The following is an 11,506-nucleotide window of genomic DNA, read 5'->3' as shown; positions in this document are numbered from 1 at the left end:
TCACTCCTCATTGGAATCCTGACACCCAAAAGGGGGGGGGGGCGGAGAGAGAGGGGGGCTGACGGAGATTAATCTCCCCAGCCAGCGCAGCAACTGCCGCTTGGTAAACACGCCTGAGCTGGCCGCGCATTAAATCACTGCACAGGAATGGGGAGGGGGGTGGGCTGGGCTCCCTCCTCCCTCCCTCCCTGCAGGGATTCCAACCTCAAGCCCCCCCCCAAAGGCTGAAAACGGGAGCGTCGCTGCCACCCACTGGCCGATCTGAGAACTGCGACTTCTCTGAGTGGCGCTAGGAGACCCCCCCTTCCTGCCCAATTCCCACTGTTGGGGGGGGGGCAGATGAGGACAACATGAGAATATTATTTCCTGCTCTCCCAGGAAAACACTGCTCAGCTCTGGCAGGAAGGACCAACGGGGCGTGCGGTTTTTCAGCGCTTTTATTCCAAAAAATAGACTCGTATTGAAGAGAAGGCAGGGCTTAAGTTAAAAGGCGGGAGGGAGGGCAGGCGGGGGGGTGGGGGCAGGTGGGGGGGCGATGATGCTGGGGCTGCAGCCCGCCCGACGGCCCCCCTACCTCCTCTTCTCCTTCACGCTGTAGTTGAGCAGCAAAGGCGCCGGCTGCAAAGGGGAGAGAGGGGAGGAGGGTGAGTGTCTCTGATTTTCCGGGGACAGGGGGGTCACCCCCCACAACCCACCCCCCACGTACCTTGCCAAACCAGCGAGAAAGCCAGAGCTGCTTGAGGGTCATGTGGTCGGGGAGCACCTCGTTGTTGAAGAGGATCTGCACCTGGAGGGGGCGGAGTCCCGTCAGCACCTGCCAGGTGGACCCCCGGCTGCCTCCCCACACCTGAGCGGGGGCCTCACCTTCCCGTTTCCTCGGAGGGAGACCACTTGCCCACCCATCCACCCCAGGGGCTGCCAACCTTTTCGCATTTCAGATTTTGAGAGGGTGCTGGGGGGGGGGCAGTCACAAAACAGCTGCCGTGGGGGGGGCACACAAAATCAAGAGAGCCACCCCCGGCCACCTTCTGCTGTGTCCTGCTTGCAGAGACCAGGCAAGGCTGATTTCAGAATCTTGGGGTTGCAGAGCTGAAAGGGACCCAAAGGGTCATCCATCCCAACCCCCGGCCATGTATTCCGCCCCCCCCCCCGGCTGCTGCCTCCTAACAGCCACAGGGAGCAATTCCTCAGTGTTCGGGGAGGGGAATGCAAGGGGGTCACACCCCACATCTCACATAAATCACTTAGAGGGTTCCTGAACCTTTAGCCCCATAACTGTCTTCCAAGGAAGACGAGAAGTTGACTGTTTTTTGGTGGTCCTGTAGAAAAGTAAAAGATTTCTGGGAATATAATGAATTGAAAAAGAGGTTTATGACCCCTTTCCCCCCAAAAAACCAGAGGCCTTTTTACTTGGATTAACAGGGGAGGGAAGAGCTAGGGACCTAAAAGGGTTATTTATGTATGCGGCAACAGCCACAAGGATGTTGCCGGCCCAGAATTGGAAACAGGAGAAGATACCAACAAAAGAAGAATGGATAATTAAGAGGAGGGACTATGCTGAAATGGCAAAAATGACTGCGAGGATCACGAGATCAGGATGAGAAATTTTTTGAAGAGGAATGGAAGAGATTTATAGATTATTTAGAAGGCCGCTGTAAATATATTAAAACGTTAGCAGGCTTGATGTAACATTCATGTAAGCAAATAATTGGAAATTAAGATAAACAAGAGGGGAAACGAAGAATTTGGAGATAAAATGAGATTTAAATTTTGTGGGAAAAGATTGGAATCCAGGGGAGGGGTGGGAGGAAATCTATATTGTTTGTTGTTGTTTTGTGATTGATTGGAAAAACATTGAATTTATGAATTATTGTGATTATAAATTTGAAATTAAAATTTATTTATTTTTTTAAGAGAGAGGTTGACTGTTTTTTTTTTGGGGGGGGTGAAGCTCAGCGTTGGAGCACCTGCCCAGGATCAGCAACAAAGGTCTTTGCAGCCTGCAGGAGTCAGACTGGCAACCCCTCCCCAACCCTTACTCACGTGTTGTAGCGCCAGCTCTAATCGGCAGCACAGAACCCGGCGGAGATGGCGGATTTGGGCCCGTACCGAGCAGCGAACGTATTTGTGCTGGGGGAGGGAAGGAAAATTGAAATGGGGGTGAAGGGAGAGGCAGCTGGAAAGGACAGAGGGAGTCCCCTCCTCTCCACCGCGGGGGTGTTGTCTCTCACCCCCCCCCCCCGGTCTCCATCTCAAGGAATGGCAGAGACGGTGCCAAGAGGAGGGAGGGCATGTGTGAGTGCCCGGGTGGGGAGCCCCCCCCCATGCTCTGGCCGACAGCCTCTCACTGCAGGGTCAAGGGGGGGGCGCTGAGGGCAGGGCCATCTTTACCGGGGGGTGCAAGGGGTGCGGTGTACCCAGGCGCCAAATTCTGGGGGAGGGTGCCAAATATACACCAGTTCCTCTCGATTGCCCCCCCCCACCGTTACTCCGTAGCGTCAAAAGCGGTCATTTCTGCTGCGTCGCTACAGGGGAGCGATTTTCCTGCCCCCAAAAAGGTCAACAACTTTGGGTTTGCCCCCCCAAATCTGGGGCAGCTAAACTAAATTTGGGGGCTCCGGGAAGATCTTTGCACCCCGGCGGCGCATATGCCAAAGACGGCCCTGGCCGAGGGGGAGATGGGAGAGTCGGAGTGGGCCTGGGGGGCCGGAGCTCCGAGGGGCTCTGATGTGGTATTCTATGCTGTTTTAAAGTCGCATTTTCATCAATGTTTTATATTTGCTGTTAGCCGCCCTGAGCCTGGTTTTTAAACTGGGAAGGGTGGGGTATAAATAAATTATTATTATTATTATTATTATTATTATTCTCCCACCTGGCCAGGTCTCCAGGCCCCCTTGTGCCGCAGCCCCAGCCCCCCCCCCCAACATCCCGGCCTCCTCACCTGCAGGATGTGCTTGTTCTTCTCTTTCCCAGAACTGCAGAAAGAAAGAAAGAAAGAAAGAAAGAAAGAAAGAAAGAAAGAAAGGAAGGAAGGAAGGAAGGAAGGAAGGAAGGAAGGAAGGAAGGGAATGAGAGCCACGCCAGCAAGCCCTCTCCATGCTCTCTGCCCCAACAGGGGGTGTGCAAAGGGGGCGACCCACAAGACCCCTTCCTCCTCCCCACGGGAAGTGGGGAAGAGAGAGCAAACCCTACTGGGGGCAGGAGCTGCCGCCCTCCTTCCCTGACCACCCCGTGTTGCAAAAGAGAACGTCCACCAGGTTTGGGCAACACGATGACCATATACCTACATAATAGACAATCTTTATAGAATTCCTTCAAACAATAACAAGTTCAACATAAAATCTTAAGACTCAAAGTCTCTGAAAGTCTTTAAATGAAGCGAGGTACCAAACTTTGTACGATGAAAGACAAGCTGTGAAGCTTTGTGTATTCCGCAAATATAATGTCCAACCCTGAGCAGAGATTCCGGATATTGGCTGCTGTTTCGTAGATCTTTGTCTGTGTGGTGGGAGAATATGGAATTGTTTTGTGTGATAATGCAGTCACTGTAATGATGTCGTCACACGAGCACTGCTCCACAGCAGTTGATATTTTCATTCACGTATATTCATTCAAAATAAGATGGGTTTGTGGAACAATTCTATATTCTTTCAGAGACTTTGAGTCTTAAGATTTCATTTTGAAATTATTATTGTTTGAAATAATTCTATAAAGATTGTCTATTACGCAGGTATATGGTCATCGTGTTGTCCAATCATTGTTGATGCCCTCCTTTCCTGGGCGCCCCCCCCCAGCTGGAGAAGAGCCCCTGCCATTTCCCAAGGGGCCCGGCTCTTGCTCTGCGCCCCCCCCCCCCAGAAAGGCCGGTGGCTCCTTGCCTTGGTCGTGGTGGAAGCACCAGAGCGCCACCTAGTGCTATGCTGGGGCACCGCAGCCTGCCCTGGAGGAGGGAGAGGGAAGAGGCCGCCCCCCCACTGGCAGGCTAGTTGTGGGGCGCTGGGGGCTCACCTCTAGAGGGGCACAAGAAGCCAGGAGCTGGGAAGACCCACCGCCCACCTCTTGCAACCCCACCCAGTGGGAAAACGCCCCCCCCCAGCAGCAACAAGAGCCTTGAGCTGAAGACCAGGCAGGGCTGGGGGGTGGCATGCCCACTCGGCCGGGAGGCTCACTGGACGGCTGCCCTTCAAAGGATGCCAACAGGCAGGTGGCAAACTCCCTCTTGCAGCCCAGAGTGTGCCCCCCCCCAGCCACAGAGGGGCCTGTGGAGTCGGCAAGTCTGCGTAACTCAAGCAAGCGAGTCAAGCCACGCGCTGCAGGGAAGGCAAACTTTCACTGCCCCCCCACCCCGCTGCCTCAAGTTTCCCTGGGACCCTGCAAGCCAGTCCAGTGCTGTGTCCAGGGCCGGATTGAGGTTGGATGAGGCCCTCAGCTCCTGAAGGTAACGGGGCCCTTTATATGTCCATCTATCCTTTGTCCAGTAACAAATTGTCACAGTTTTTTGTGTTGAATACTGTATTTTTCGCTCCATAAGGTGCACCTGACCATAAGACTCACCTAATTTTTAGAGGGGGAATGCAAGAAAAAAAATATTTTTAAAGGGAGCGCTGAGCAGAGCCTGTATGCACCCCAGGCTCTGCTCAGCGCTCCCTTTCACGAGCCGCGTGGAGCGTGTGTGCGGCTCTTGGGGGCTTTTCCCGCCTGCCTCCCGCCTGCATTCGCTCCATAAGGCGCACACACATTTCCCCTTACTTTTTAGGAGGGAAAAAGAGTGTCTTATGGAGCGAAAAATACGGTAGATGCTATATGGTCAATGATGGACCTAATAGGTATCTCAAGCCATTTGCACATTACAAAATATGTATTTTATCAAATTGTTATAGGTAAAGCTAAAGGGACCCCTGACCATTAGATCCAGTTGTGGCCAACTCTGGGGTTGCAGCGCTCATCTCACTTTATTGGCCGAGGGAGTCGGCATACAACTTCCGGGTCATGTGGCCAGCATGACTAAGCCGCTTCTGGCGAACCAGAGCAGCGCACGGAAACACCGTTTAACTTCCCGCCAGAGCGGTACCTATTTATCTACTTGCACTTTGATGTGCTTTCGAACTGCTAGGTTGGCAGGAGCAGGGACCGAGCAATGGGAGCTCTCCCCGTCGCGGGGATTCGAACTGCTAACCTTCTGATCGGCAAGTCCTAGGCTCTGTGGTTTAACCCACAGTGCCACCCGCAATTAAGAAGTATATTAATAGTGAAATAATTATTAAGCTCTAACTTTAAAAGATTTTTACATTTTAGGGAGCAGGCTAGCAGGCCGGCCCCATTACTTACATCACAGGAGCCGACACAACATAAAACACTGTTGCTGTGTGTAGGTTTTATTTTATTTGGTTTTTTTATCTTATATTTTGGAAATGTACATCCAGTTCCCCCCCTTAAAATGTTTTGGGGTCCCCCAAAAGAGAGTAGGGCCCTAAGCTGTGGCTTGTTTAGCTTATACGTAAATCCGGCACTGGCTGTGTCCCTGAGACCCCCTCCTGCCGCTGCCCCACAGACTCTGCCTGGAGGTGCAAAGGCAGAGTTCTGGCCCCCCCAGCAGCTGCACCACTGGAGACAGGGCTGGGCGAGGACTGGAACCTGCCCCAGGTCTGCCTGCAAGAGCCCCCCCCCCTGACCACATCCCACCCCCACCCCACCCCCCGTCGCCATCCTCACCTCTGTTTCTCCAGGCACAGCAAGACGTGCTCGTCGAAGCGGTAATAATGGGCCCGCGAGTGGTCAAAGGTGGTGTAGGGCAGCCCCACGCGGTCAGAGGCCGAGTCTGGGGGGGGGGCGAGGAAGAAGTCAGGACCCCTGCGCCCCTCCCTTTCCGCAGAGGAGGCCTGGCAACCCACCCCTCCTCCTCCTGCCCCCCCACCCCCCAATTCAGGCTCCTTTGCTCAGTTCCCTGCTGGTGCAGGATGGGGGGGGGAGGTCAAAAAGAAAGCGCCCCCACCTTCGTTGCTGGGTTGGCTGACGCGCTCCAGGCCACGGGATTGGTAGAACTCACGGATCCTCTTCTCCTCGCCTGCGGGGGGGGGAGGGGGGCAGAAGAGAGCCGGCCGTCGCTGGAGTCAGGGGGCAAATCTCAGCCAGCTTGCACTGACCCTCCAAAAGGGGGGAGAAGGATGGGGGGGCTTGTCTCTTTCCTATGCTCAGGTAGAGGCCCCTCCCAGGGTGGAGGTTTGTGGCCCTCCCCAAGGCACCAGGGGCAGCAGGCAATGCCCCTCCTCGCCTCAGAGGCTGCTGCCCTGACACCTGCCCTGGGGGGGCCCAGAGGAGGCCGGAGGGCCCCCCCCCCGCTCCCTCCCTGCACTTACTCTCCTGCAGGCCCGGCACCAGCTTGTAGACGATGTCCTGCATGACGCGGTCGAGCTTGAGGTTGAGCAGGGGCTGCGTCTCGTGGATCTTGGTGCTGCACATGGGGCAATACTTGCTGGTCTGCAGGTACTTCACGATGCAGCTCTTGCAGACTGGGAGAGAGGGAGGGGGGCGCCATGAGCCGTACTGGGGGGGGGGGGCCCGCCGGGGCAATGCTCCAAAAGGCGGCCCTCCCATGACCAGGAAAGGAAACTCCATTGATCTTTCAGCTTCTGAGCTTCCCAAAATCTTCCGGGTCCCCTTCCCAGAGCCGGGTGATCTTGTGCCCCTGGCAGAACTGTCCAGATTGCGCCCCCCCCCCAAGCCACGGACAAATGAGCTCTTCTTTCCAGCTCTCCTCCACCCCCCCCCTTCCAGCCATTCAATTCACACTCTATTTAAAACCATTTCTAATGAGGCAATAATCAATATTTATATTTGCGGACATACTTTTAGCCAATTTTGCACCCCCTCCCACCGGCTGCGGCCCTGGCAGGGGCCCACCCCACCACCCCCTGGCTACGGCCCTGCCCCCCCTTGGTTCCATAGGCTCATCCCCAGTGCCCCCCACCCTATGAAAAGTCTCTTTCAAAACAGCCGTTTGCAAGACCCACCAAACAAGATAATACAGTAAAACCCAAAAGAGTTACAATTAGTTGAACGTTTCTTCAAAATCCAGCTGAAGCTATTTAGATTAATTCAATGAAACTGATGAATGTGTGGACCAGTGATACCAGTCTGACGGTTATTTAAACCCCCAGCATCCCCCCCCCTGGTTGCCTCCTCGTCTCTTGGCACCCCCCCCAGCACCCGAGGGTGCTACCACTGGTCTCGCCCTCAGATGGCTGTTAACCAGAAGGTTGGGGGTCTGAGCCCCCCCAGGGATGGCGCTTGGGCCAGACGACCCTGGGGGTCCCTTCTGCTCTGGAAGGGAATCCCCCCCCTGCTTGTGCATGTCAGACACGCCCCCCCCAATCTCTGCTTTCCAGCGTTTCCCTCCAGGCAAGGAGGGGGAGCACCCCTTTCACGGTTTCCGTGTGAGAGAGGAGGAGTGTGGGGTGGGGTGATTTTAACTTCAGAGCAACAACCTCCATCTGCACTGCCTCCCCCCCCCATAGCTCTGGCCCCCCTACTGCTGGCATGTGGCCCCTGGCAGATTTCCTCCCAAGGGAAGCTGGCCCTCATCGGCAAAAGGCTGCTCCTTCTGGTCTGCCCCGCGGAGGACCTTAAGGTCCACAAATGACAACATTTTTGAGGTCCCAGGCCGCAAGGTGGTTAGATTGGTCTCAGCTAGGGGCAGGGCCTTTTCAGTACTGGCCCCGACTTGGTGGAACTCTCTGCCACAAGAGATCAGGGCCCTGCGGGATTTGACATCTTTCCGCAGGGCCTGCAAGACAGAGCTGTTCCGCCTGGCCTTAGGTCTGGATTCAAGTCTGACCCTTATATTTCCCTCCCCTTATGGTCTTGATTTATCGGCTACATTGGAGGCTGCATTTTAACCTGTATTTTAAATTGGGTTTTCCCCCCTTCCCCCTATTATGTTTTTACCGCGATTTTATTGGTGTTAGCCGCCCTGAGCCTGGCTCTGGCTGGGGTGGGCAGGGTATAAATAACATTTATTATTATTTATTACTAACACACCTCTCTTTGGTCAGGAACATGTCTCCCCCCCCCCGGTCCCCCCTCCCCGCTTTCCCTACTCACAGGTGTGCAGGCATTCGGTGATGGTCGTGGCATCGATGAAGTATCCGGCGCAAAGGAAGCAGACAATGTGCTCGTTCAGCTCCTTCATCTTCACCCTCACCTCCTCCTGGGGACACGTAGGGGGATTAGACCATGGGTGGGCAAACTAAGCCCCAGGGGCCGGATCCAGCCCAATCGCCTTCTCAATCAGGCCTGAGGGCGGTGTGTTTTTGCTTGAGCAGAACGTGTCCTTTGATTTAAAATGCATCTCTGGGTTATTTGTGGGGCATAGGAATTCATTCATTTCCCCCCCTTCAAAATATAGTCCGGCCCCCCACAAGGTCTGAGGGACGGTGGACCGGCCCCCTGCTGAAAAAGGTTGCTGACCCCTGGATTAGACAGATGGGGGGGGGAGCTCCTCAGCCCCTCCCTCCCAGCCGGCCAAGAGAGCTGCTCCTCTACCATCTCTCTCTCCATAGAATTGTAGTTTGAGAAGGGACCCCCAGAGCCATCTAGTCCAGCCCCCTCCATTGCCAGCCCAATGGCCACTGCTCAAAGCCTTAGCCCCCCCCCCGTTTGAAAGACAGGTCCCAGGGGGCCCCCACCAGCCTGCTGGAGGGACAGCTTGACCCACCCTCTTATCCCTGTGCCCAAGTCCAGATCTAAAAGGCCCGAGTTCCAAACCCGCCTCTGCCATGGCCTCTTTCTCTAGTCTTGGTCCAATCTCCCTCTCTCCTTTAGACCCCCCTCCCCCGCCACAGAACAAGCCTCCCCAAATGAAGACGGGCTCCGTGAACATCCCTTTGCCCCTGCGGATCGTGTCCCGCCTCAATTCCTGGGCCAGCCTTCCTGGGCCTTGCTTTTCCGCATCTCCTCTGAATATTGGGTTGACTTGATGCCGTTCCCAGAATGTCCGTTCTTGTGCCCTTGTGCCCATTTGAACCGTCCCCACGTCAGGCAGGATGTCCTCATCTCCCAGGGAGACCCAAAGGGGTAGGATCCAAACACAAGCGCAGCCCTCTCCCCTCAAAGCTGGTGGCCATGACTGCCTCTTGTGGCAGTGAGTTCCACTGTTCAACTATGCGCTGCGGAAAGACGGGCTTTCTTCCTCTGACTTATGAGAGAGGGAGGGATGCCTGGCGACAGGTGAGCAGTTTGCCTGCCTTTGCCATGAGAGGCTTCTAGCGCCCAGTTCTCCCTCCAGTGGGAGCCTGGCTCAACAAACTCCAACTCCCATCATTCCTGGCCACTGACTGGACTGGCTTGAAGTTGTAGTTCTGCAACACCTGGAGGCCAAAGATTCCTCCCAGCCGGCTCTGAAATCAAGAGCTGCCCTTTGGCCAGGAAATGGCCTGAGCTGAGTCTCAGTTTGCCTGCCTGAGGAATGTATAGTTCAAGCTCTGGTTTTCCCAGTAGTGATGTATGGAAGTGAGAGCTGGACCATCAAGAAGGCTGATTGCTGAAGAATGGATGCTTTTGAATTCTGGTGCTGGAGGAGACTCTGGAGAGTCCCATGGACTGCAAGAAGATCCAACCTCTCCATTCTGAAGGAAATCAGCCCTGACTGAGTGCTCACTGGAAGGACAGATCCTGAAGCTGAGGCTCCAAGACTTTGGCCACCTCAGGAGAAGAGAAGACTCCCTGGAAAAGACCCTGATGTTGGGAAAGATGGAGGGCACAAGGAGAAGGGGACGACAGAGGGCGAGATGGTTGGACAGTGTTCTTGAAGCTCCCAGCATGAGGGAGGCAGTGGAAGACAGGAGGGCCTGGCGTGCTCTGGTTCATGGGGTCACGAAGAGGCGGACACGACTAAACGACTAAGCAACAACAAAACCATACAACCAGTCCATGCCAAATGTCAGCACCCTATATATAGAAAGGAGCAAACCAGGGATATTTGAGGGAGCAAACTAGTAGGTGGGGCCCAGGACTTGCATCACAGGAGCCTCCACGACACAAAACACTGTGGCTGTAGGTAGGTTGTATTTCATTTATTTTGTATCTTATATTTTGGAAATGGACATCCAGGTTTTTCCCCCATTCATTTTTTGGGGGCCGCAAGAGAGTGGGCCCCCAAGCTAGAGCTTGCTGGGCTTGTACGTAAATCTGGCCCTGGGTGAAGGCAACGTCCTCAGAAACACACGACACCCGCCTGGTGGTGGCAGGTGGCACCCGAGAGAAGGAAGGGGCCTGGGCAGCAGGGGGCTGGACTAGATGTCCCTTGGGGTTCCCTCCCATCTCTCCCATGCTGGGATCCTATGGCCCCCACAGGAGTGCGGCTCCTGCGCCTTTCACAGGGAAGGGACCCCACGGGGTCATCCAGACCAACCCCAGAACTCCTTGACCAATCAGGGGGTCAGAAGCCGAGGGGTACTCTCCTTAGCTCCGCCCCTGAGCGCGAGGGGGCGGGGCCACGCCTTTCCCCGCCCCCTCTGCGCACGCTGCCGCGGCTCCCCTGCTGCGCATGCGCCCCGGCCCCCGGCGCCCCCGCTCGGCCCCCGCTTCCCGTCCCGGTCCCGCCGGGGCCTCACCTCGTTGCGGAGCGGGTCCATCTTGTAGACGGCCTGGAGCTGGTTGCGGAGCCGCATCGCGATGGCCATCGGGCCCCCCTGAGGAGGAGACGCCATCTTGGAGCCGCCTCGCCCACTTCCGGGTTGGCCGGGGGCGGGGCCTGTCGCCGCGGCAACGGCTGCCGGCGTCAGGCCGAGGGGAGCGCGCGGGGCACGCCGGGAGTTGTAGTTGGCGAGGGAGAAAGGAAGGGCGCCTCTCGCCCCGCCCTCCTTAACCCCTCCTGCGCCGGGCGAGGTTCCCGCTCTGGCCACCAGGGGGCGGCAGCAAGGCCCGAGGGGGCGGGCGGGCGAAGGAGACGCGGATCTCCGGCCAGGGAAGCCCGCCAGCCAGGCGCGTCCAGCCCGGAGGAGGCGAGGGGGGGGGCGGGAGAGCCCCGAAGGGCCGAGCTTGTTCCGCGCTGCTCCGGGGGCGAGGCCCGGAAGGAAGGATCCCAACGGGAAGAAATTAGGTTCCGACAAAATAAATTTAACAAGTGTCCAGTAGCACCTTAAAGGCTAAAGGGACCCCTGACCATGAGGTCCAGTCGTGGCCGACTCTGGGGTTGCGGCGCTCATCTCGCTTTACTGGCCGAGGGAGCCGGCGTACAGCTTACAGGTCATGTGGCCAGCAGGACTAAGCCACTTCTGGCGAACCAGAGCAGCGCACGGAAACGCCGTTTACCTTCCCGCCGGAGGGGTACCTATTTATCTACTTGCACTTTGACGTGCTTCCGAACTGCTAGGTGGGCAGGAGCAGGGACCGAGTAACAGGAGCTCACCCCGTCATTGCGGGGATTCGAACCACCGACCTTCTGATCAGCAAGTCCTAGGCTCTGTGGTTTAACCCACAGTGCCACCCGCGTCCCTTAGTAGCACCT

At 56.3% G+C, this 11,506-nt stretch overlaps 1 protein-coding gene across 1 annotated transcript; it reads right to left on the bottom strand.

The window, feature by feature from the left end:
• Positions 1-472: 472 nt before the first annotated feature.
• On the bottom strand, positions 473-10,747 carry PCGF1 (polycomb group ring finger 1). Its single transcript, XM_082236755.1, has 9 exons — positions 10,611-10,747; positions 8,101-8,206; positions 6,357-6,509; positions 5,993-6,064; positions 5,713-5,818; positions 2,942-2,975; positions 2,044-2,130; positions 707-787; positions 473-618 (listed from the first exon to the last, which is right to left on the bottom strand). The coding sequence occupies exons 1-9, from the start codon at positions 10,704-10,706 to the stop codon at positions 571-573; spliced, it is 783 nt and encodes a 260-aa protein (XP_082092881.1). The 5' UTR covers positions 10,707-10,747; the 3' UTR covers positions 473-570.
• Positions 10,748-11,506: the final 759 nt, after the last annotated feature.

The sequence above is a fragment of the Podarcis vaucheri genome (assembly GCF_965113315.1).
Source record: "Podarcis vaucheri genome assembly, chromosome: 9".
NCBI classification, from domain to species: domain Eukaryota; kingdom Metazoa; phylum Chordata; class Lepidosauria; order Squamata; family Lacertidae; genus Podarcis; species Podarcis vaucheri.
This window is presented reverse-complemented; position numbering and strand designations above follow the sequence as displayed.